The 25,943-nt window shown below is 45.6% G+C and overlaps 1 protein-coding gene across 12 annotated transcripts in view; it reads left to right on the forward strand.

Annotated features, from left to right (window-relative positions):
• Nucleotides 1-21,145, forward strand: part of robo2 (roundabout, axon guidance receptor, homolog 2 (Drosophila)) — a 156,319-nt gene extending 135,174 nt beyond the window's left edge. For 6 of the 12 annotated variants that reach the window (XM_037268594.1, XM_037268595.1, XM_037268597.1 and 3 more), the window contains 11 exons: nucleotides 9,242-9,369; nucleotides 9,997-10,269; nucleotides 11,114-11,236; nucleotides 12,703-12,862; nucleotides 13,238-13,501; nucleotides 14,196-14,407; nucleotides 17,248-17,445; nucleotides 17,688-17,846; nucleotides 17,922-18,125; nucleotides 18,725-18,919; nucleotides 19,003-21,145. In XM_037268594.1, the coding sequence (XP_037124489.1) occupies nucleotides 9,242-9,369; nucleotides 9,997-10,269; nucleotides 11,114-11,236; nucleotides 12,703-12,862; nucleotides 13,238-13,501; nucleotides 14,196-14,407; nucleotides 17,248-17,445; nucleotides 17,688-17,846; nucleotides 17,922-18,125; nucleotides 18,725-18,919; nucleotides 19,003-19,004 (1,918 nt within the window). In that variant the 3' untranslated portion in view covers nucleotides 19,005-21,145. The remainder of the gene's footprint in view (nucleotides 1-9,241; nucleotides 9,370-9,996; nucleotides 10,270-11,113; nucleotides 11,237-12,702; nucleotides 12,863-13,237; nucleotides 13,502-14,195; nucleotides 14,408-17,247; nucleotides 17,446-17,687; nucleotides 17,847-17,921; nucleotides 18,126-18,724; nucleotides 18,920-19,002) is intronic. The other 6 variants (XM_037268599.1, XM_037268600.1, XM_037268601.1 and 3 more) reach the window with 2 other exon arrangements.
• Nucleotides 21,146-25,943: the final 4,798 nt, after the last annotated feature.

Below are 25,943 nucleotides of genomic sequence, written 5' to 3' on the forward strand. Positions count from 1 at the left end.
GAGTTAGGGTTAGGGTTTCTAACTAGGCTTTCAAAACTAGGGTTAGGGTTTTCGACTAGGGTTTCCAAAGTTAGGGTTAGGATTAGGGTTGGGGTTAGGGTTTCTAACTAGGCTTTCAAAACTAGGGTTAGGGTTAGACTTAGGGTTAGGGTTAGAGTTAGAGTTAGGGTTAGGGTTAGGGTTAGGGTTAGGGTTAGGGTTATTAACTAGGCTTTCAAAACTAGAGTTAGGGTTAGGGTTTCTAACTAGGCTTTCAAAACTAGGGTTAGGGTTTCCGACTAGGGTTTCCAAGGAGTTTTGCCATCGCTAATTAGGGTTTCAAACTAGGCTCAGGGTTTCCGACTAGGGTTTTAAACCAAGGTTAGGGTTTCAAACTAGGTTGTAAAGCTAGGGTTAGGGTTTCCAACGAGGGTTTCAAACTACTTTTAGGGTTTCTAGGATTGGGGTTTCTAACTAGGCTTTCAAAACTAGGGTTAGGGTTTTCGACTAGGGTTTCCAAAGTTAGGGTTAGGATTAGGGTTGGGGTTAGGGTTTCTAACTAGGCTTTCAAAACTAGGGTTAGGGTTAGACTTAGGGTTAGGGTTAGAGTTAGGGTTAGGGTTAGGGTTAGGGTTATTAACTAGGCTTTCAAAACTAGAGTTAGGGTTAGGGTTAGGGTTTCTAACTAGGCTTTCAAAACTAGGGTTAGGGTTTCCGACTAGGGTTTCCAAGGAGTTTTGCCATCGCTAATTAGGTTTTCAAACTAGGCTCAGGGTTTCCGACTAGGGTTTTAAACCAAGGTTAGGGTTTCAAACTAGGTTGTAAAGCTAGGGTTAGGGTTTCCAACGAGGGTTTCAAACTACTTTTAGGGTTTCTAGGATTGGGGTTTCTAACTAGGCTTTCAAAACTAGGGTTAGGGTTTTCGACTAGGGTTTCCAAAGTTAGGGTTAGGGTTAGGATTAGGGTTGGGGTTAGGGTTTCTAACTAGGCTTTCAAAACTAGGGTTAGACTTAGGGTTAGGGTTAGAGTTAGAGTTAGGGTTAGGGTTAGGGTTAGGGTTATTAACTAGGCTTTCAAAACTAGAGTTAGGGTTAGGGTTAGGGTTTCTAACTAGGCTTTCAAAACTAGGGTTAGGGTTTCCGACTAGGGTTTCCAAGGAGTTTTGCCATCGCTAATTAGGGTTTCAAACTAGGCTCAGGGTTTCCGACTAGGGTTTTAAACCAAGGTTAGGGTTTCAAACTAGGTTGTAAAGCTAGGGTTAGGGTTTCCAACGAGGGTTTCAAACTACTTTTAGGGTTTCTAGGATTGGGGTTTCTAACTAGGCTTTCAAAACTAGGGTTAGGGTTTTCGACTAGGGTTTCCAAAGTTAGGGTTAGGGTTAGGATTAGGGTTGGGGTTAGGGTTTCTAACTAGGCTTTCAAAACTAGGGATAGGGTTAGAGTTAGAGTTAGAGTTAGAGTTAGGGTTAGGGTTAGAGTTAGAGTTAGGGTTAGGGTTACTAACTAGGCTTTCAAAACTAGAGTTAGGGTTAGGGTTTCTAACTAGGCTTTCAAAACTAGGGTTAGGGTTTCGGACTAGGGTTTCCAAGGAGTTTTGCCATCGCTAATTAGGGTTTCAAACTAGGCTCAGGGTTTCCGACTAGGGTTTTAAACCAAGGTTAGGGTTTCAAACTAGGTTTTAAAGCTAGGGTTAGGGTTTCCAACAAGGGTTTCAAACTACTTTTAGGGTTTCTAAGATTAGGGTTTCTAACTAGGCTTTCAAAACTAGGGTTAGGGTTTCCGACCAGGGTTTCCAAGGAGTTTTGCCATTGCTAATTAGGGTTTCAAACTAGGGTTAGGGTTTCCGACTAGGGTTTTAAACCAAGGTTAGGGTTACAAACTAGGTTTTAAAGCTAGGCTTAAGGTTTCCAACGAGGCTTTCAAACTACTTTTAGGGTTTCTAAGATTAGGGTTTCTAACTAGGCTTTCAAAACTAGGGTTAGGGTTTTCGACTAGGGTTTCCAAAGTTAGGGTTAGGATTAGGGTTAGGGTTTCTAACTAGGCTTTCAAAACTAGGGTTAGGGTTAGACTTAGGGTTAGGGTTAGGGTTAGAGTTAGGGTTAGAGTTAGGGTTAGGGTTAGGGTTAGGGTTACTAACTAGGCTTTCAAAACTAGAGTTAGGGTTAGGGTTAGGGTTTCTAACTAGGCTTTCAAAACTAGGGTTAGGGTTTCCGACTAGGGTTTCCAAGGAGTTTTGCCATCGCTAATTAGGGTTTCAAACTAGGCTCAGGGTTTCCGACTAGGGTTTTAAACCAAGGTTAGGGTTTCAAACTAGGTTGTAAAGCTAGGGTTAGGGTTTCCAACGAGGGTTTCAAACTACTTTTAGGGTTTCTAGGATTGGGGTTTCTAACTAGGCTTTCAAAACTAGGGTTAGGGTTTTCGACTAGGGTTTCCAAAGTTAGGGTTAGGATTAGGGTTGGGGTTAGGGTTTCTAACTAGGCTTTCAAAACTAGGGTTAGGGTTAGACTTAGGGTTAGGGTTAGAGTTAGAGTTAGGGTTAGGGTTAGGGTTATTAACTAGGCTTTCAAAACTAGAGTTAGGGTTAGGGTTTCTAACTAGGCTTTCAAAACTAGGGTTAGGGTTTCCGACTAGGGTTTCCAAGGAGTTTTGCCATCGCTAATTAGGGTTTCAAACTAGGCTCAGGGTTTCCGACTAGGGTTTTAAACCAAGGTTAGGGTTTCAAACTAGGTTGTAAAGCTAGGGTTAGGGTTTCCAACGAGGGTTTCAAACTACTTTTAGGGTTTCTAGGATTGGGGTTTCTAACTAGGCTTTCAAAACTAGGGTTAGGGTTTTCGACTAGGGTTTCCAAAGTTAGGGTTAGGGTTAGGATTAGGGTTAGGGTTAGGGTTTCTAACTAGGCTTTCAAAACTAGGGTTAGGGTTAGACTTAGGGTTAGGGTTAGAGTTAGGGTTAGGGTTAGGGTTAGGGTTATTAACTAGGCTTTCAAAACTAGAGTTAGGGTTAGGGTTAGGGTTTCTAACTAGGCTTTCAAAACTAGGGTTAGGGTTTCCGACTAGGGTTTCCAAGGAGTTTTGCCATCGCTAATTAGGGTTTCAAACTAGGCTCAGGGTTTCCGACTAGGGTTTTAAACCAAGGTTAGGGTTTCAAACTAGGTTGTAAAGCTAGGGTTAGGGTTTCCAACGAGGGTTTCAAACTACTTTTAGGGTTTCTAGGATTGGGGTTTCTAACTAGGCTTTCAAAACTAGGGTTAGGGTTTTCGACTAGGGTTTCCAAAGTTAGGGTTAGGGTTAGGGTTAGGATTAGGGTTGGGGTTAGGGTTTCTAACTAGGCTTTCAAAACTAGGGATAGGGTTAGAGTTAGAGTTAGGGTTAGGGTTAGAGTTAGAGTTAGGGTTAGGGTTACTAACTAGGCTTTCAAAACTAGAGTTAGGGTTAGGGTTTCTAACTAGGCTTTCAAAACTAGGGTTAGGGTTTCGGACTAGGGTTTCCAAGGAGTTTTGCCATCGCTAATTAGGGTTTCAAACTAGGCTCAGGGTTTCCGACTAGGGTTTTAAACCAAGGTTAGGGTTTCAAACTAGGTTTTAAAGCTAGGGTTAGGGTTTCCAACAAGGGTTTCAAACTACTTTTAGGGTTTCTAAGATTAGGGTTTCTAACTAGGCTTTCAAAACTAGGGTTAGGGTTTCCGACCAGGGTTTCCAAGGAGTTTTGCCATTGCTAATTAGGGTTTCAAACTAGGGTTAGGGTTTCCGACTAGGGTTTTAAACCAAGGTTAGGGTTACAAACTAGGTTTTAAAGCTAGGCTTAAGGTTTCCAACGAGGCTTTCAAACTACTTTTAGGGTTTCTAAGATTAGGGTTTCTAACTAGGCTTTCAAAACTAGGGTTAGGGTTTTCGACTAGGGTTTCCAAAGTTAGGGTTAGGATTAGGGTTGGGGTTAGGGTTTCTAACTAGGCTTTCAAAACTAGGGTTAGGGTTAGACTTAGGGTTAGGGTTAGAGTTAGGGTTAGGGTTAGGGTTATTAACTAGGCTTTCAAAACTAGAGTTAGGGTTAGGGTTAGGGTTTCTAACTAGGCTTTCAAAACTAGGGTTAGGGTTTCCGACTAGGGTTTCCAAGGAGTTTTGCCATCGCTAATTAGGGTTTCAAACTAGGCTCAGGGTTTCCGACTAGGGTTTTAAACCAAGGTTAGGGTTTCAAACTAGGTTGTAAAGCTAGGGTTAGGGTTTCCAACGAGGGTTTCAAACTACTTTTAGGGTTTCTAGGATTGGGGTTTCTAACTAGGCTTTCAAAACTAGGGTTAGGGTTTTCGACTAGGGTTTCCAAAGTTAGGGTTAGGGTTAGGATTAGGGTTGGGGTTAGGGTTTCTAACTAGGCTTTCAAAACTAGGGATAGGGTTAGAGTTAGGGTTAGGGTTAGAGTTAGAGTTAGGGTTAGGGTTACTAACTAGGCTTTCAAAACTAGAGTTAGGGTTAGGGTTTCTAACTAGGCTTTCAAAACTAGGGTTAGGGTTTCGGACTAGGGTTTCCAAGGAGTTTTGCCATCGCTAATTAGGGTTTCAAACTAGGCTCAGGGTTTCCGACTAGGGTTTTAAACCAAGGTTAGGGTTTCAAACTAGGTTTTAAAGCTAGGGTTAGGGTTTCCAACAAGGGTTTCAAACTACTTTTAGGGTTTCTAAGATTAGGGTTTCTAACTAGGCTTTCAAAACTAGGGTTAGGGTTTCCGACCAGGGTTTCCAAGGAGTTTTGCCATTGCTAATTAGGGTTTCAAACTAGGGTTAGGGTTTCCGACTAGGGTTTTAAACCAAGGTTAGGGTTACAAACTAGGTTTTAAAGCTAGGCTTAAGGTTTCCAACGAGGCTTTCAAACTACTTTTAGGGTTTCTAAGATTAGGGTTTCTAACTAGGCTTTCAAAACTAGGGTTAGGGTTTTCGACTAGGGTTTCCAAAGTTAGGGTTAGGATTAGGGTTGGGGTTAGGGTTTCTAACTAGGCTTTCAAAACTAGGGTTAGGGTTAGACTTAGGGTTAGGGTTAGAGTTAGGGTTAGAGTTAGGGTTAGGGTTAGGGTTAGGGTTACTAACTAGGCTTTCAAAACTAGAGTTAGGGTTAGGGTTAGGGTTTCTAACTAGGCTTTCAAAACTAGGGTTAGGGTTTCCGACTAGGGTTTCCAAGGAGTTTTGCCATCGCTAATTAGGGTTTCAAACTAGGCTCAGGGTTTCCGACTAGGGTTTTAAACCAAGGTTAGGGTTTCAAACTAGGTTGTAAAGCTAGGGTTAGGGTTTCCAACGAGGGTTTCAAACTACTTTTAGGGTTTCTAGGATTGGGGTTTCTAACTAGGCTTTCAAAACTAGGGTTAGGGTTTTCGACTAGGGTTTCCAAAGTTAGGGTTAGGATTAGGGTTGGGGTTAGGGTTTCTAACTAGGCTTTCAAAACTAGGGTTAGGGTTAGACTTAGGGTTAGGGTTAGAGTTAGAGTTAGGGTTAGGGTTAGGGTTATTAACTAGGCTTTCAAAACTAGAGTTAGGGTTAGGGTTTCTAACTAGGCTTTCAAAACTAGGGTTAGGGTTTCCGACTAGGGTTTCCAAGGAGTTTTGCCATCGCTAATTAGGGTTTCAAACTAGGCTCAGGGTTTCCGACTAGGGTTTTAAACCAAGGTTAGGGTTTCAAACTAGGTTGTAAAGCTAGGGTTAGGGTTTCCAACGAGGGTTTCAAACTACTTTTAGGGTTTCTAGGATTGGGGTTTCTAACTAGGCTTTCAAAACTAGGGTTAGGGTTTTCGACTAGGGTTTCCAAAGTTAGGGTTAGGGTTAGGATTAGGGTTGGGGTTAGGGTTTCTAACTAGGCTTTCAAAACTAGGGTTAGGGTTAGACTTAGGGTTAGGGTTAGAGTTAGGGTTAGGGTTAGGGTTAGGGTTATTAACTAGGCTTTCAAAACTAGAGTTAGGGTTAGGGTTAGGGTTTCTAACTAGGCTTTCAAAACTAGGGTTAGGGTTTCCGACTAGGGTTTCCAAGGAGTTTTGCCATCGCTAATTAGGGTTTCAAACTAGGCTCAGGGTTTCCGACTAGGGTTTTAAACCAAGGTTAGGGTTTCAAACTAGGTTGTAAAGCTAGGGTTAGGGTTTCCAACGAGGGTTTCAAACTACTTTTAGGGTTTCTAGGATTGGGGTTTCTAACTAGGCTTTCAAAACTAGGGTTAGGGTTTTCGACTAGGGTTTCCAAAGTTAGGGTTAGGGTTAGGATTAGGGTTGGGGTTAGGGTTTCTAACTAGGCTTTCAAAACTAGGGATAGGGTTAGAGTTAGGGTTAGGGTTAGAGTTAGAGTTAGGGTTAGGGTTACTAACTAGGCTTTCAAAACTAGAGTTAGGGTTAGGGTTTCTAACTAGGCTTTCAAAACTAGGGTTAGGGTTTCGGACTAGGGTTTCCAAGGAGTTTTGCCATCGCTAATTAGGGTTTCAAACTAGGCTCAGGGTTTCCGACTAGGGTTTTAAACCAAGGTTAGGGTTTCAAACTAGGTTTTAAAGCTAGGGTTAGGGTTTCCAACAAGGGTTTCAAACTACTTTTAGGGTTTCTAAGATTAGGGTTTCTAACTAGGCTTTCAAAACGAGGGTTGGGGTTTCCGACCAGGGTTTCCAAGGAGTTTTGCCATTGCTATTTAGGGTTTCAAACTAGGGTTAGGGTTTTAAACAAAGGTTAGGGTTACAAACTTGGTTTTAATCCTAGGGTTAGGGTTTCCAACGAGGGTTTCAAACTACTTTTATGGTTTCTAAGATCAGGGTTTCTAACTAGGCTTTCAAAACTAGGGTTAGGGTTTTCGACCAGGGTTTCCAAGGAGTTTTGCCATTGCTAATTAGGGTTTCAAGCTAGGGTTAGGGTTTCCGACTAGGGTTTTAAATCAAGGTTAGGGTTACAAACTAGGGGTGTAAATCGCGGGTTTTGTAACGATACGATATCATATCGATACAAAGAACCACGATACGATATTTGCCGATATCTTAAAGCCTGCTGTTATTCATTCACGATACATCACGATATAGTGCTCTACGATCGATATAGAACAATATCCTGATTTATAACAATTCATACGCAAAATCAACAAGGTACTGCAAACTCTTTATTTAGGAAATTACAAAGTGCTTCCAAACGAATGACTTGAAGCCCAAAGGGGAGCGAATTTCCTCGTCTTCTTGGACACTAGCCATAGCACCAGCCCAGGAGCCGCGTAGTTGTCGTCTCCCCTTTCACGTGCCTGCTCTGCTCACAACACAACATGCCGCGCACTGCTCCCGGAAAGAGGAAGCAAGCAACAATGAACTGGATTTCAAAATAAAGTCGTGTCTAATGTCCGAGGTCAAAAACGGGCGATATTGATCGATGTTTACGTTTAGCATCGATGCCAACAAATCGTAGAGCATTATATCGATTAATCGATGTGTATCGATGAATCGTTACACCCCTAATATATATATATGTGTGTGTATTTATATTTATTTATATTTTATATATTTTTTTAAATATTACATATATTTATATTTATATATTGTATAAAAAAACTTTTGCAAGAAACACAATAGTTGGGCAATATTTGGCATGGATTACAACTTGTGTGTGTCAAGTTGTTCTCTCAAAAGTACTTTTGATTTGCACGCCTGCAAATTGAAACATCCGTCATTTCAGAAGTTAGCGAAGCCTCCAGGAGCTCGCCAATCCGCTTGTCAAATTCCAGATGTCGCAACTTGCCTATCTGCTCCCCAAATAAGAACATGCAGCATTTTCATAGCGTGACCAAGGTTTTTTTTTTTCTTCTTAAATTAGATGAGCACAAATCCATTCCAGCTTTCTTATTGGCTGCTGCCAAATTGCCATGACTGAACAATTAGGCCCAATCACTCAAAGAATAAATGATTTGTGGAAGATGAATAGTCAGCAGATTGGTAGATTTGCTTCCCGCTTGAAATTGATCAAAGACGACTCGGGCTAATTCCTCACCGACTAATATCTGCTCTAATCAATATTTCAGCAGCGAAGATTCACTTCCATGAGCAGCGAATTCGGGCCGCTCGACGCCTTGACATTGTTGCCACGGCGATTGGCAATTTTTGAAGGCCAAATGACAGTTCTGGGAATGTTTTACGCGCTAGTTCACGTCAATGCTTTTAATCCGACTCCCATCTGGCCCGTCGGCCGAGACCATAAACACCTGATGAATGAACTTTCCTTCCGTTTAATATGGTCCCGCTTGGCATATTTACGGCGCGCTTTTTGTCAGTCCAATGCGACACCGATGAGATTTGAGCCGTCAAGGTTGCCATCCATCTTGGGTCAGGCGGGGGATTAAAAGTTAGGTGTCAACTTTTCATTCGATGTATGACCGCCCCCTCCCCGTGCGCAGCCCATTCGCCGTCGTCCAGCCCCACCCACACACACACTGACGTGCTGTGTGTGTCTGTGTGTGTGTGTATAACAAATATCCCCAGAAGAAATCAGTCTTATTCTAATTATCCCGAGCGGGAGTGCCGCGGTGTGACGGATGCAAGGACGACCCAGCCATTCAACTGTCAGGCGCTCGTCTTTCAAACTCACCGCTGGGCTGGCGGGGGGGGGGGCACCACACACACCCACGCGCACACACACACACACACACACATGCAGTAGGGCAAGACAGATTTATTTATTTATTCATTTATCTATTTGTGTATTCTTTTTTTTATTATTTGTGTATCTTTTCATTTATTTATTGGTGTATTTATTTATTTATTTATTTATGTATTTATTTATTTGCAAGGCTTTTTGTGCACGAGGGCCCTTCGATAAAAAGTGCAATGAGGTGACTGTCGTTGACTGTAAAGATTTTGAGCTGTCTGGATATTAAATGCAGTCAAAAAGAAAAAGCTGGTCATAAAAGCAAATGTGTGAATTAGCGCGTTGTTGCGTGACAAAAACTCAGCGGGAGAAGCGATGGAGATGAAGCGACGCTTTTTGCCAAACGGAATTGCGACTTTGTGGCGGGGAGAAATATATTGGCGGATTTCTCACGGCTCTTCAGAGGCTCGCCGTCTGCTTATCTCGCACCGCCACCTGGCAACTCTCTCACATGTGTTGCATTTCGACTTTGGATGCCGATTGCTGCCGGGCGTTTGTTCTTCACTCCTGAAACCGCGTGGGGGGGGGGGGGCAGGTCCGAGGTTTTGAGGGTTAAGGTTCGGCTTGGTATTAAATGGGGCTTAGACGACTCATTAGACGACGAGCTGCTTTCTCATTTTGTGTTTCTTCCCAGTCGGCCAGGCTTACTGAACGCCAGCGACCCGGGCTACCCCTGGTTGGCCGACTCCTGGCCCGCCACCAGCTTGCCTGTCAACAGCGGCTCCGGGGGACCCAATGATCTGGCCAACTATGGCCGCGGAGGTGAGCCGGGGGAGATCTCGCCGCTTTTACCCACATCATATCCGCTCGCGTGCACATATGCGTACGATACGCACGGCGCACAGCCTCCGGGGTGACTAATGGAGAACGTTTCATCCTGTTGCTGTCACACCCTCGTCGTAGCTTTGAGCAGAGGAACGGGAGTTGGGGGGGGCTTGGTGTGTGTGTGTGTTCGGTGTGAGGCAGCCAGTCGTGAAGGACAGGCGCAGCTCGAACTGGCGCAGATGCGGAAGCTTCCGCCGTGGCTCTACATCATCTCCCCTTGGCTGGGCATGCAAGCAGGGCGAGGAGATGGCTGCTATTTCCCAGGCTCGCTCTCACCGTTGTGCATACAAATTTTGGAGGGAAAGGGCTGATAGAAGTGAGGGCTGGCTATTTCAAAGAAGCGGATTAGCGGGAAAAATAGCATTGGGTGGTCAATTATTGTGGTGTCTGCAAATTTGGCATTGATTTTAGCACATCATTTGACACCCACTATAAAAGGTGGTAAGGCAAAATGTCAACATGTTTGCGGTGGCCCGGGCCCTGCACGCGACTAGAATAGCGCCGCCCCTGCCACATTCATGCGCTATGTACACAATTTGGATTTCTCACCCGTTTTTGTGGCAGATATCCCGAGCAACCAGGGGGACAAAACGGGGACCATGCTGTCGGACGGCGCCATTTACAGCAGCATCGATTTCACCACCAAAGGCAACTACGGCAGCCCGGGCCAGGCGTCGCAGGCCACCCCTTACGCCACCACGCAGATCCTGCACTCGGGCAGTATCCACGAGCTGGCCGTGGAGCTGCCCGATGCCCAGTGGAAGGCTTCGCTCCAGGCCAAGCAGGAGATGGCCAACTTAGGCTACTCGCTGCCCGACAAGAACTCCTGCAACAACAGTAAGTGGGCAGCCGGACGCCGTCCGCCCCGATACCTTGTGGCGTTTTGTTTGAGTTCTTCCTTCCGTTTCCTCCCATCTTGAGTAAACAAGCTCCGGTTCCCGGGTGAATTATAATTCAGCCAAGCTTGACTCGCATTGTAAACCCGACACAGATTAATTACTTGTAAATGGCGGAATCAGTATTCCTTAGACGGGATCTCATGCATATGTATGGTCTCATTTGTCTGGAAAGTGATTGATTCCACTTTGTGGCCATAGAATGCACACGTGCGTGTGAATGATGGCGCTATTTCCGCCTGTTATGAAAAACATGATCTGCTCTGCAAATGAAGACGCGTCTTGAAGCCTCCGCTTATGTTTGTTTCTTTGGTGCCAGTGTGCATTATTTTCAACCAAAGAATAATGACACAGGCCCCTGTATCTCTGCCACTTTCATGTATTTCACATATATTATATTATATTATATTATATTATATTATATATTATATTATATTATATTATATTATATTATATTATATTATATTATATTATATTATATATTATATATTATATTATATTATATTATATTATATTATATTATATTATTATTATATTATATGATATTATATTATATATGATATTATATTATTATATTATATTTCACACTTCTATCGATACATCATAAGAAGAAGAAAAGCATTTCTCAAATGTCAATTGCACCAAATGGGTCGCAAGACGAACCCCGCGACTTGGGCCCCCGTCGTGCTCGCTCGCCGGGCGATTTAACCGCATGTGCTGACGCTGCCTGTCACCTGACGCCACTTTGACGCTTTGCTTCTCCTGGGCCTCCTCCCCACTTGTAGCTTTTTTCATTCCCGACTATCGGCTGACCGACGGGCCGTCTAATCGAATTCCGCACAACCACTCGCAAGATTTCAGCACCAGCAGCTCTCACAACAGCTCCGAGCGAAGCGGCAGCCTCTCAGGTTGGTTGGCTTTCTTTATGCGGGACACGCCTCCCCCGGGGCCGCTCCGCCTCTTGATTGACAGCTCTCCTAATTGCTTCATTGATTTGGAATTTGCATGTACAAGGCCGACATCCGCGACGCTTTTGATGAACGCCGTCCCTCCCTCCCTCCCTCGCTGGTGAAGCTTTTGCGCTGCCTCCCTCGCTTTTGCGTTGTCATGACTGCGTTCCCTCAAATGGACGCCGTGGCCCAATTAGCCACTTGAGCCTCAACTCGACAGCTCCCTTTCCCCTGCCCAATGAAAGAAAAAAAAAAGCCAACCTAACCCTCTTACAGGTTAGCTGAAAAAGTCAATTTCAATCATCTCGGAAGATATGATGTCGGCCATTTTACAAGCCTAATTTGAAAAGCCAAATTTGCAGCCTGCGTACGCGTTTGATGGCCTTTTAATGGTGGAGCACGACCGCCGTCGTCATCATGTTCTAAAATAATAGTCCTACAATTTCCAAGCCATTCCTTCCCAGGAGAATTTCTTATTTGGGTCCACGTACGGATGCCAAGCAAGCAAGCCAGTTTCGTTGAGTTCCCGCTGTCGTAAGCACAGCGTCGTCCGTCATGCTCGTCTCACCTTACTGCTATTTTTGTCTTGTTTTTGGGCCATTAAGCCAAATCAAATAGGAGATGGTTTACGATTATTTTGAGTTATGTGCGGCTTTCCCTCCTCTGCACCCAATGAAAACAGGGCCAATCCTGCACTTATATGCTGGGAGTGCCCCAAAAACCCCAAAGTGTCTAAATTTAGAAGAGCGGAGAGGCCCCTCGCGCTCTCTACTTTTCATATTTGGAGGGAACCTCCTTGCCAGACCACCACACTTCCTAGAAAAAGAAGAAGAAGCGGGTCCCATGTGCATTACCGACATCGCCCAGAAGAAGTTGTGCAGTCGTTTCTTTTTTTTTTTTGTGGGAGCTGGAATCGTGAGTCAGTTGACAGATTTTGAACGTTTTAAATGACAAATTGTCTTCCCTCTGCCAAAGGTTAAAAAAACACACACATGCAAAACTCTGCATTGTGATGTGTTATCGTTTTAGTAAAGCCAGACGGAAAGGATGAGACGAATGTCGCTTGTTAGCCTGCTTTTCTTTCTTTCTTTCTTTCTTTCTTTCTTTCTTTCTTTCTTTCTTTCTTTCTTTCTTTCGTTCTGTCTTTCTGTCTTTCTGTCTTTCTTCCTTCCTTCCACAAAGCGGGTGGAGCGGCAAGATACGAGGACGGCTCCTCGCCGCTGTTTCTATGGAGATGGGCGGCTTTTCAGCCAATCGATCAACGGGAGGATGCTTTTCATCAGGCGACCTTGAATTTTTGTGTGTAGGCGGCAGCCGGTTGAAAGGCTCCCTCCGTTTCAAAGAAGCTTGCGCTTCTTTTCGGAAGCTGCCACCAAAACCATTTGTGTTCTTTTGTGAGGCCTCAGCTTATTTTTGCGTTTCAGGTGGTAAAGGAGGGAAGAAGAAGAAGACCAAGGCCGCTTCCAAAGGCGCCAAAGCCAACGGCTCCACTTGGGCCAATGTTCCCTTGCCCCCACCCCCCATCCACCCTCTTCCCGGCACCGACTTGGACCACTACCCCAACAAGCACCACGACGGAGGAGGGTAGGTTTGAGCAGGGCCGTTTGCAATCTAGTTGTCGAGTCGTCTGCTTTAATAGGCTGGCCGCCAAATGAGGTGCGGCGTGCGCTGTAAATCTCCAAACGGCAGCCGTCTAACGTCCGTCACGGGCGCCCGCTGACAAATGTCCCTCATAAACGTTTTCTTAATTCTGCTATGAGGACAGCTAGCGGCTCGTCCAGGCCGAGCGAAGTTTGCTTCGCATCTTTCAGCATTCTCATTGCAAAAAATAAGTCAATGGATATTTTTAAAACCACTTTTTTTTGTTAATAACTGTCCTCAATATCGGCATACTTTGACAAATAGCTACACAGCCTAGTGAGTCTTGCTTTTCAGCACCTCTTGCCTTTTGCCGGCCAGGTACGAGAGCGACGGCTGGGGTCCGCCCATGCCGGTGCAGACGTACCTCCACCAGGGCATGGAGGACGAGCTGGAGGAAGAGGAGGAGCGCGTGCCCACCCCGCCCGTGCGCGGGCTGGCCTCCTCGCCGGCCGCCGTCTCCTTCGGCCAGCAGTCGACGGCCACGCTCACCCCGTCCCCCCGCGACGAGATGCAGCCCATGCTGCAGGCCCATCTGGACGAGCTGACCCGAGCCTACCAGATGGACGTGGCCAAGCAGACATGGTACCACCACCACCACCACAAAACATCTTGTTTCATTGCACAACATGAGCAAAATGCTTTCCTGCTTCCATTTGTAGCATTTTCAACTAAACTGTCTCACTGGGGATTGTTTGAAGCTAGCAGAGAAAAAACAATAGAAGCGTTGAGTACAAGCCGCAGCTTCCGCCTGACAATGAAAAACAGCGTGCACACCTGCACACGCGTGTTCTTTGAAAAGGCTTAGTGTACGCATATTGGTCGCCGGCAGCGGCAGGATTGATTCTGTTGCTGCCCTCGCCGTTCCTCTTTGTGTCGCCAGTGTGTGCAGCGGAGATAAACCCATTCATCATTTCATTTTAATGGCACGCCTGCCATGCTTGCACACGTGTCCTAGTATTTATGCACGCACATTCCAGGGCTGTTCATGCAAGTCATATGAAGGCCATGCGCCATTCTGTAGTAGGGCGAGGATGCTCATTGCTTCGAGGGGTGCGGGGGGGGGGGGCGCTTGTAGTCAGGAAAGAAATGTCACATTAGCCGCAGTAATGACGATGTTGCTCGGAGAGCATTTGTGACAACACCAGAGGGCCGCTAATTACACGCCATTGCTGCGTCAAAGGCCGCGCAAACAAAGGTGGAGCTGGGGGCACAATTAATGGGTTAGCATGTGCGCTATTGTGATACACACGTCAATGAGTCCTCGACTCGCCAACAGGCACATGCAAGTGGGCTCTCTCCCGCCCCAAGCTCCGGCGCCGCCGGTGGGCTACGTGTCAAGCACAATGGTGTCCGACCTGGAGACGGACCTGGCGGACGAGGAGGAGGAAGACGAGGAGGAGGAAGACGAAGGCTACGGAGCCAGGCGGCCCCGAGGGATGGAGCGCACGCCGGGTTCCAGCATGGACAACCTGGACAGCTCGCTGACAGGTCAGAACACTTTGGCTTTGTTTCAACATCAGCAAACTCACACATTATTAGCTGTCGTTTTATTTAATCTGTCCATCGTCGGGCGGATTTACGGTGGGGTTGCACAACCACTGCTGAATTTCATGGGAGTGTTTTTTTTTGTTTTGTTGGCACATCTTTCGTGGTTGTATTTTAACAGACAACACTTGAGGATGATATACCTGAGGTTTTTTTTTTCCCCAACCTTCCTCGGTGCTTAGCGAGCGTTGATTATTGTTGTTGACGTGTCGTGTTCCGCGTGGCTTTGCAACGTGTTCGTTGATATGAGAACATGCACACAATGTCCCTCAATCAAGTTTTTAAACACCGCTAGCCCACCCAGGGGAATTATAATTAACCCCCCTCCGATAAAGGAAAAAAAAAAAGCCCATGAATTTTAAGCAGGAGAGTGCAAGTCTGGCACCGTATCTCACAAAGGAGATTTGAAATAAATTTCACGTGTGACACTGCCTATTTCCATTCCAGACGTTTTTTTTTCTTTTCTTTTTTTTTTTACAACTCTCTGAAAACCTTTATGGCCATCTGTCAAAACGATCGGGAGGACGTATGAAGGGCACGACACGACTAACACACTGACCGTCGCAAAGTCGCGCGTAAAAGAAACGAGCGTTGCCGTTCGGCCACCCCGAGGGCCGTAAAACGCCAACGCTCGCTCGCCGCAGAAGAAAACGTAAATGTAAAAAAAAAGGGAATCAAAGGTTTGGCTGGCTGCTCCGGCCCGTCAGCGGCGAGTAAAGTACTTTTGCGTAGTGTGATAGAAGTGTAGTTTAGCTTGTGCTGACACATACTAGCGCTGATGTATTTAAGCGGCGACTGCGCCCTAATCTGCTGCATCTCGCCCGCACTGTATTACTCGCAAGACAGCACTATTTCTTCTAATCTATCTGGTCGTCGGTCGCAACCCCCACCAGCCCCTCCCCTCCCGGCCTGCCAAGATAGCGACAGCTGAAGATTTATTGCGGCCATCGCTCGCCCGCCGGCTGTACAAATAACCGTAAACTTCCTGTCAATCCTTCACGCGTTTGTCATTGTTTTAGACAAACACGGAAATGGCGCTTTGCGTGATGAAACCCAGTCAATCGTAAATATTTTCAATGGTGAGTCCAATTGGGTCATCAAAGTGCTGAGATGTTGGGAAGCTTTTTTTGTAACCCCCCCAAAAAATGTGTTTTTGCGCCCCCCCAAATTCTCCAACGTGACGAGAAATAGAATAATTTAGTTTTTCCTTCTCGTCAATTTGTGTCATCCAGAGTCGCTTTGAAAAGTCTGAGAACTTTTCCGCCCCTGGAGCTTAAAGAGAAAACTTGATTGAATTTTTATCAAATTACGGTACTTTGTCGACATTTTTGATTGCGACGCTATTTTTCCGGAATGGAAGCGCTGCAGTGGAAAGTGGCTGTTGGCGGGTGTGAAAAAGAAAGTAGGGGGGGGGGAGGGGTCATTCTGTGATGTGATATGCTGACGCAGTGTACCATATCCAAAGCTGCGGCAGCTTTCGCCACTTCATTATCGGTGCTATTCTTCGTGGCGGGATTGGACCCGCTGGAAATCTCTGTCTGTCTGTCTGTCTGTCTCAGAGCGAACGTCTGAAAGGAATTTCAAAGGGGGGGCTAAGTAGTTACCACCTCAGATTCCAGCGGCATAAAAAATAAAATGTTTAAGAGTGTGGGCGCTTGATAGCTTCCTGTACCTGACGCAAGCGTTCATTTTTCACAAGTTTCCTTTCATCGGGGAACTTTCCAACTGCAGAAGAAGTCAAAATATGTTGCAACCTTTGGCGGGGAAGGCGCAACTCTTGAAGTGGAAACTCTTTGAAGGGGCTTTGCGAGTGTATGTAAATAAATGATAATGCTATCAGCATCCCTCACCATCCATATTGCAGGAGATGAGCAGCTCATTGGATCTTTTGATGTCGGCTCCGGACCGCGTCGCTCAGCAGCTTGTTAAGACTGCTCCCGCTTTTTTGCCCCTACCGCAAAATGTTCGTACAAAAGTAGTACTTGGCGTCAAGGAACGTGTCGTGGAGGAGCTTATTTTAGTTGTTGGTAGAAGTTTGAGTGTCTGTTTTTGTTGCATATTTTTCTAAATTGTATCTTTTGTAAGCTATTTCTTTTCAGTGACATGTAAGATTGATTTTAAGTGGCAATATAAGCAATTCAAAATATTCCCTATTCAATTTGATCAAAAAGAGATGAATGCGTTCGCCTTAGTATTTCTTTTTCTTCAAGGCCACATTTGGAGATGCTGGGGGGCAAAACAGGTGCCAGCCAGTCAGTAAAAATCTGTGACTTTGACAAGCGCCAGAGCAGGCATGTTAATGTGACAGCTTTCTGCGGGCCCGCTTTGGCACACGCGTCTTAAGTGGCGCCTGCCCAAGTGCTTTGCTGCCTAGATTGCTAACAAGGCAACCAAAGGGGGAGGGCGGATTGAGGTCAAAGTTGAGTTGAAGGGTACGCCACCTCAAACTGGCAAAATGCTTTGAGAAAAGTCTCATGGAAGACAACCAACTGCTGCAATGTGCATGCCAGGCCACTAGGTGGCGATGTCTACTAAATGGAGAAGAATTTTACAAGATGTGTTTTTAGTTCAGTATTCCACACGGAAGACGTGAGGTGAGGAAAAGGAAGTGGAACTGCATCCTGCCGGAGACAAATGCACTGCAGCTCTATCTGACTTCCAACTTTTGCTATCTACATTTTGGATTTGAATTGACGTGGCAATGGTCATTGCTGACGATCCTCCGGTAGCAGTCGCTCAATTTTGGCCAGATGCTCGGTTTACCAACGATGACGGCGTTGCAGGCTCCATGGCCAACGGCTGGGGCTCGGCCTCGGAGGACGAGCGCAATTTCTCCAGCCGGCGCTCCAGCTCGGCCAGCTCGTCGGACGGCTCCATCTTCACCCACTGCAGCTTCGCCCAGGCCCTGGTGGCCGCCGCCGACAAGGCGGGCTACCGGCTGGACGGCGGCGGCCTCAGCAAACGAGGCCGTTGCAAACGAGGTCGGTGCGCCGACCAGAGTCCGGCCCTCCCGCCGGCGTGGGCACGCACCTTCTTCCTTTCTGCTACGGGTGCCCACTTTGCGCATGGCACTTTTGTGGCTGGGCGATGGCTGCCTTGACTCTCTTCTCCTGGCTTTCACCTTCGCTAGCCGTGACTTACCTGGCTTTCCGGACCTCTGTCTTTCCGGATGCTAATGTCATGATTCACTATTAATTCCTCCACTTGTTTGTTTTTTCCGCAGATAAAGGCTCGTCCAACAGACACCGGCCCGGCAGCCCGTTCTCGACGGATGGCAGCACGGTGGGAACGCATAGCCTGGGCCACCAGAGAGCCGCCAGGCCGGCACGCAAAGCCCGGAACCAGGCCGCGGCGCCCCAGCGCAGAGATGCCGCTGCAGACGGTGGGGGCTCATTGACTTAAATGGGAATATGTCTCTGCCGGGTGTCTTAACCCTTTTGTGCCGTTTGCCGAACAGACCTCCCTCCTCCTCCCGAGCCCCCGCCTGGCCAGATCCAGGCCCGAGCCCAGACGGGCCGCTGCCTCAACAGCATGATTCCGCCTCCGGAGAGGAAGGCCACGTCCCTGGAGCGCCCGCCCATTTCCGGCGCGGCCGACGACAGGCAGTTGTCGCGCGCCACCCTGGAGCATCACCGCCTAGAGCGGCCGGGCCACAAAACCGGTACGTGCAACTCTCTCGTGCCTTTTTTTTTTGTCAATTTAAATTGGCTCTAAAACACACGGCTGTACAATATGTACAATATCAAATATGAACACAGCCATTCACGTTAGCGTCACCCCCCCAAAAAAAAGGCTGCGCTCTGTTTTTGAAGCATTTTCAATATTTTCCGCTTCCTGGAAAAGTTGCCTCTTACGGAGGCTGCTCATCTCGCTTAGCAGTTTGGCCGTTTGCTCGCTCCCTCGCTTGCGTCCTCCTCCGTGTGAAAGATAGCGCTCGTGCTGCGGCGCGGTCAACAGATGGCACTGTCTGACACTTGCGCTGGCTCTCCCCGATCTCCCCCCGCTTCCAAAATGCCGTCCTTAGCTTGCCCGCGTCCCCCCTGGAAGCCGGCGTCGCTTGTCACAAACTGCCGGGGAATGACTTTGGCTTTTATCGTCCCCGCGACGGCAGCAGACGGATCCGGGCGAGCCCGTCTCGACGGGACTCCCACACATTTATCCACCGGTTGTTGGCACTCAGTTGTTGGCGTCGGAAACGGAGCGCCGTCGCCGTGCTCGTCGTGGCTTGTCGCTAACGTCTCCAAATGTTTGCGCGTTCAGAGGAGAGCTGCCCGCCGTACCACCGGCCGTCCTTCCCGTCGGCGAGCGGCCACAGCTCGTCGGGCACCACCTCCTCCAAGGGCTCGACGGGGCCCCGCAAGACAGACGGCCCCCGGCAGCCGCAGCAGTGGACGGCCATGGAACACGCCGACTTCCTGGGCGCCAACGGGCAAGGGCAGTACTCAGGAGAGTTATGTGAGTTCCACCAATGAGCTTGTCTTCTTTTGACTTCGCTATGTACGTACTTTATACTCCTCTACTCTGCCCCTCCCTCACAGAGTGTCTCACATGACTGAAAGAAGAAAAACCCAATGGTGACGCTCACCCCCCTCAACCTTTGAAGGGCGACGACGTGCTCCCCTTCTTTGCGGCCGGACGGTCAGACAGACAGACAACGTTTTGGCTGGAGCGGTCACAGATGAACATGTTCCACGTACAATGTACAGACACGGACATATTGGACATCTCACTATGCTTTTGGTCTTTGAGGAAAACTTTGACTCCGTATGTGTATGTGTGTGTGTCCGAAAGAGAGACACTTGTGGTGAGCGCTCTTTTTTTAAAATCTCTAATTTCCTTGTAAATATCTTCTTTCAACTTGCTGTTGCTATGCAAGCCTCCAACCATTTTTTTTTATTATTATTATTTAGTTTGTCCTTGTACAATATGTGAAAGGTGTGGCTGCTGTGCCATAAAATTGTCATTTTTATTTTTTTTTTCAAAACAATCTGCTAATGGTTGCCATTAATTATTGTAATTATTATTATGGTTAATTATTGTTTTTTGCACTGCAACGTTTTGGTGATAAGCACAATAAAAAAGACCATAGCTCCTGCTGACATGAAGAAAAAGTAGATGTGAAGAGGAGTTCCTGTACTGTAAAGAGAAGAAGAGAATTATATAGAGAGAAATGTACAGAGATGTTTTGTTTAAAAAAAAAAAAGAAAAAAATGGCAAGCCAGCCGGGAAGCTCAGAGAGGAAACTGTCACTTTAAGGCGAGCAATTACTCATTTGGGGGGGGTCTTTCTTTTTTTTTTTTTTTTTTTTAACTCTGTTCTGAATGATTTGACCACACCGAGGTGATGTTTCAGCACTTAAGTAAATGTGGAGCATCCCCAATTGTTTACATATTGATTTTTATCTTTTGAATGAATCTTCTTTTGAGGAGCAAGTTACTGCTTTGCTCCTCAGTTGATGTTCAAGCGCCCTCATTGGAGCTTTAACAAGATTTTGTCTGAAATCCTAATGGACATTAGCACACGTGACACACACATACATACGTACACGCACAGCTGTTTATCGACTACTAAATGCTATTTCTTTATAATTGTATCTATCCTGGAAGATTCATATTGATGATTTTCAGGGGTGATTTTTTTTTTTTATTACAAGAAGTCGCAAATACATTTGTTAAATTGGGATGATAATTGAAAATGACAGATGTTTACAAGGTGTCTTCAATGACTAAAATTTAAAAAGTACTTTACAACAAAATGCTGCAATTCTCAGACAATAAAAGACGTGTAAAAAATACGCAATGAGGATGACACTTGCGCGCGCATCCAAAACATCAGACAATGTCATCCTTTGTTTGATTCTTTGCCTTTGACCAAAACTCTGCTGCTCTTCAGTATTTTTGTGCTTGGATAATGTTTTTTGTTTTTTGAGGTTGTTGTGATGGTATTTCATCTTTTGAGTCCGCACAGTGGCCAGTGTTTCTGGAAATGAGGTGCACGAGAGTATCTCAGGTTCTTTTTCATTCTGCTGGTGTCCATGTATATATACGTGTATATTTATGTATGTATACATAAACGTTTTATCCACATGCGGTCCCCCCACATTCTGACAAAGACCAAATTTTTAACGTCCAATAATCGTGTTTCTCCTTTTACGTTGACACCACGGCCTCCTTTTGTATTTATTAAAAAATGATAAGTCTAACGTGGAATATGCATAACAATTTGTGGTGTACGAAATGTGTTTTTGTTTTATTTGTAAAGTTGCTATGAGGTATGAGTTGGTATGAGGTGGCTACGGTGCGCAGGAGGAGCCTAAATTCTTTTTCTTTCAAAGTTGTTGCTTCTTTGTAGCCTTTTGTGTGTGTTGCCTTTTTCTTAATTAAAAAAAAAAATCAGAAAAGGAAAAAAAAAATGCAAGCTAAAAGAAGTGGTCGGGGGAAATCCTTGTGTCCGGTCCCGATCAGCCGTCTTTCCTACAGTCGCTTCATTTGCTTTGTAAGTCACGTCCTCTTCCACATCCTCCTTTGAATTCACTTGCATGTCCTCCTCGTCCCCAAAAAGAGAACTGACGGCCGTGCACATCTCACTGTCCTCCTTCCTGTAGGATAAAAATGAATCCATGTTCTTTTGGTTTCCCTTGTACCCGCCTCAATATCAAATAAAAATATTTTTGAAAATCAACGATGTCTTCCTGACTCTGAAGTTTCACATAGCTTTGCGTTGATCGATGTTTTATCCTTGTAATTCAAGGAAAGAAATATTTTAAATAATCATTTCAAGAAAGTCACATTTGAAGACCATGAAAAATATAGGAAAAAGAGGCTATATTTTTGGTAAAAAAAAAAAAAAATGTATAGTAAGCCTTTTTTTGTAAATAAATAAAAAATTACCATGTATAGTTGGGCTTTTGAAAGTGAAAAGTGCCACACCCACTTTCTGATTGGCTGTTTGATCTGTGACGTCATTCGGGCACTCTATTAGGTACACCGCCATTTTCAGGTGTACCTAATCACAGGCCACTTCATTAGGGAAAAATCATGGTCAAAGCTTAAATGAAAGTGAAAAGTGCCACACCCGCCATCACCCCCACTTTCTGATTGGCTGTTTGATCTGTGACGTCACACGGACACTCCATTAGGTACACCGCCATTTTCAAGTGTACCTCTAACAGGCCACTTTATTAGGGAAATATCATGGTCAAAGGTCACAGGTGTCAAGCTCTAGTCCTTGGGGCCGCGTTCCAACATGTTTTCCAAGTGACCCTCGTTAAGCGCACCTGCGTGAAAAGTTTTAGCCTCTTTCACGTTCCGCAGTAGCTAAAACTTTTCACGCAGGTGCACTTAACGAGGGAATCACTTGGACACTCCATTAGGTACACCGCCATTTTCAAGTGTACCTAACAACAGGCCACTTTATTAGGGAAATATCACGGTCAAAGGTCACAGGTGTCAAGCTCTAGTCCTTGGGGCCGCGTTCCAACATGTTTTCCAAGTGACCCTCGTTAAGCACACCTGCGTGAAAAGTTTTAGCTCCTTTCACGTTCTGCAGGAGCTAAAACTTTTCACGCAGGTGCACTTAACGAGGGAATCGCTTGGACACTCCATTAGGTACACCGCCATTTTCAAGTGTACCTAATAACAGGCCACTTTATTAGGGAAATATTATGGTCAAAGGTCACAGGTGTCAAGCTCTAGTCCTTGGGGCCGCGTTCCAACATGTTTTCCAAGTGACCCTCGTTAAGCGCACCTGCGTGAAAAGTTTTAGCCTCTTTCACGTTCCGCAGTAGCTAAAAGTTTTCACGCAGGTGCACTTAACGAGGGAATCACTTGGACACTCCATTAGGTACACCGCCATTTTCAAGTGTACCTAACAACAGGCCACTTTATTAGGGAAATATTATGGTCAAAGGTCACAGGTGTCAAGCTCTAGTCCTCGGGGCCGCATTCCAACATGTTTTCCAAGTGACCCTCGTTAAGCACACCTGCGTGAAAAGTTTTAGCTCCTTTCACGTTCTGCAGGAGCTAAAACTTTTCACGCAGGTGCGCTTAACGAGGGAATCACACGGACACTCCATTAGGTACACCGCCATTTTCAAGTGTACCTAATAACAGGCCACTTTATTAGGGAAATATTATGGTCAAAGGTCACAGGTGTCAAGCTCTAGTCCTCGGGGCCGCATTCCAACATGTTTTCAAAGTGACCCTCGTTAAGCGCACCTGCGTGAAAAGTTTTAGCTCTTTTCACGTTCTGCAGGAGCTAAAAGTTTTCACGCAGGTGCGCTTAACGAGGGAATCACACGGACACTCCATTAGGTACACCGCCATTTTCAAGTGTACCTAATAACAGGCCACTTTATTAGGGAAATATCATGGTCAAAGGTCATAAGTGTCAAGCGCTAGTCCTCGGGGCCGCATTCCAACATGTTTTCCAAGTGACCCTCGTTAAGTGCACCTGCGTGAAAAGTTTTAGCTCCTGCAGAACGTAAAAATGACCAAAATCTTTTCACGCAGGTGTGTTTAACGAGGGTAACTTTCTGATTGGCTGGTTGATCTGTGACATCACTCGGACACTCCATTAGGTACACCGCCATTTTTAGGTGTACCTAATAACAGGCCAGTTCATTAGGGAAAAATCATGGCCAAAGCTTAACTGAAAGTGAAAGGTGCCACACCCGTCCTCACCCCCACTTTCTGATTGGCTGGTTGATCTGTGACATCACTCGGACACTCCATTAGGTACACCGCCATTTTTAGGTGTACCTAATAACAGGCCAGTTCATTAGGGAAAAATCATGGCCAAAGCTTAACTGAAAGTGAAAAGTGCCACACCCGCCCTCACCCCCACTTTCTGATTGGCTGGTTGATCTGTGACATCACTCGGACACTCCATTAGGTACACCGCCATTTTTAGGTGTACCTAATAACAGGCCAGTTCATTAGGGAAAAATCATGGCCAAAGCTTAACTGAAAGTGAAAGGTGCCACACCCGTCCTCACCCCCACTTTCTGATTGGCTGGTTGATCTGTGACATCACTCGGACACTCCATTAGGTACACCGCCATTTTTAGGTGTACCTAATAACAGGCCAGTTCATTAGGGAAAAATCATGGCCAAAGCTTAACTGAAAGTGAAAAGTGCCACACCCGCCCTCACCCCCACTTTCTGATTGGCTGGTTGATCTGTGACATCACTTGGACACTCCATTAGGTACACCGCCATTTTTAGGTGTACCTAATAACAGGCCAGTTCATTAGGGAAAAATCATGGCCAAAGCTTAACTGAAAGTGAAAAGTGCCACACCCGCCCTCACCCCCACTTTCTGATTGGCTGGTTGATCTGTGACATCACTCAGACACTCCATTAGGTACACCACCATTTTTAGGTGTACCTAATAACAGGCCAGTTTATTAGGGAAAAATCATGGCCAAAGCTGAACTGAAAGTGAAAAGTGCCACACTTGCCCTCACCCCCACCTCCTGATTGGCTGGTTGATCTGTGACGTCACATGGACACTCCATTAGGTACACCACCATTTTCAAGTGTACCTCATAACTTTATGCATTTTATGTACGTGTCAAGAATGTGTATTTGACTACTTGCTCTTTATTTTGGGGGACACCAACACATATTACACAACGTAAAACACATATACATATTGTAATATAAAGCAGTTAACCAAATGTCAGATTTGTGTTTTCATGCCCAAAAAAATAAAAATAAGGAATAAAATACCAGACAAGTTTTAACATAAAGTTTATTAAAATAATAATAATAATAAAAGTACATTTCAAACCAGCAATCTAATGTGAAATTGCAGTAGATATAATGGATAACAATATTTAGGCGTGTATATGCAGTGTTATAAAATCAAGATTACCCAAAGAGAAGCATAATCTCCCCGCTGTTGCATAACGGCGCATCCTTTCATGCAATAAAGTTAGTTTGTGAGAAAACGAGCACAAACGAAGTGGTGTTTCAGTTTCCTTGACAAATCGTTTAACTACATTCTGGCTCAATGAATTGTTCACGCAAGGAGCCGCAACACGCTCTCTGAATGATCCGTTGATGCACGGGAAGGCAGTTCACTCGTTGACTCGTCCGCGAACGAGAAAGTCAGGACTCGTTCCCTCACTGATCCGTTTTCGTGATGAACTGGAAATGCAAATCACTCACTCACGGACTCGTTCACTCACAGATCCGCTCTGTTGGTTAACGGGAAATGCAATACGCGACTCGTTCATGAACAGGAAGTTACGTCATTTCCTTCTTCGTTTTGTTTTATGGCGAGGTGGCACGAGCTTCAATGTGCATTACCGACACCTACTGGTTGAAGTCATATGAACTGAAACTCTCGTTCGCTGAAAAGATTCGTTCTTTTTAACAAATCGTTCACTCACGAGCCAACACTACATTGTAGCTATTATGCTTCATAATTCGAACGACACGTGGGCACCTGACTTATAGAAAGAGGAAGGAGAGATGGGGTAAAAAGCCCCCCCACCCCTCTTTCAATGATGTGTGTCACTGAAGCAGCAAATTAACACAAAGAGATGGTGGAACGTCGACAAATCTGAAGGCAAAGATGCGGGCAGAAGATGTTGCGATTCTGCACATTCAAAGCGCCGTTGGTGCCGTTAGGGTTTGGAGTTAGGGGTACGGTTTGGAGTTAGGGTAAGTGTTTGACGTTAGGGTTTGGAGTTAGGGTAAAGGTTTGGCGTTAAGGTTTGGTGCAGGTTTTTAGGTCTCATTGTACGCCCTGAAGGAGGGGAATATTCCCTTTGGCGGGTATTAGCGTGAACTGTTCCCTCCCAAAAACAAGGTTGTCTGTCCACACCTCTGTCGTCAAGAAGATACAGAAATAATATGATCAGTTTTCCATCTTTCTGTTGCCTTTTGTCATCAGATAAGAATGTAGCTAGCGCAGCTAGCTGGGAGATGTCTAATTAATCTTGTATTACACTTGTACCAGCACGCTTCATTAAATAAGGTATTAACAGGATACGCTGAGCGGCGGGGGGGATACGAGATGAGCGGATAAAGCCAAGCCTTTACTGTTGAAGTGCAAATGCTTCCCGTCGAGTCTGCGTCTGGGTGGGCTTACTAACCAGGGTTTAAAGTCAACTTTTCAAATTTTACAAATTCAAACCAAGGGTAGGGTTTCAAAGTAGGGTGTCAAGCCGTTGTTAGAGTTTTAGAGTAGGATTTCAGAACACATTTAGGGTTGCTTTTTTTTTTTTTTTTGTCAAACCTGAGTTTTATGGCCTGGGTTAGGGTCTGAATGTAGCGCTTTAATGAAGGATTAGGGTTTCAAAATTAACAGTTATTTGTACTTTTATAACACAAGCCAGCTTCTCGAAAGCACTCACAACGGCATGAGGCTAATGAGTGAAGGTGCAATATGCTAATAGATGGGGGGGGGCTTCCGTGCACACACACACTGTCGAGATACATTAATTGTTGATGCGTGTGAAAAATGAGAG

The sequence above is a fragment of the Syngnathus acus genome, chromosome 13 (assembly GCF_901709675.1).
Source record: "Syngnathus acus chromosome 13, fSynAcu1.2, whole genome shotgun sequence".
Taxonomy (NCBI): domain Eukaryota; kingdom Metazoa; phylum Chordata; class Actinopteri; order Syngnathiformes; family Syngnathidae; genus Syngnathus; species Syngnathus acus.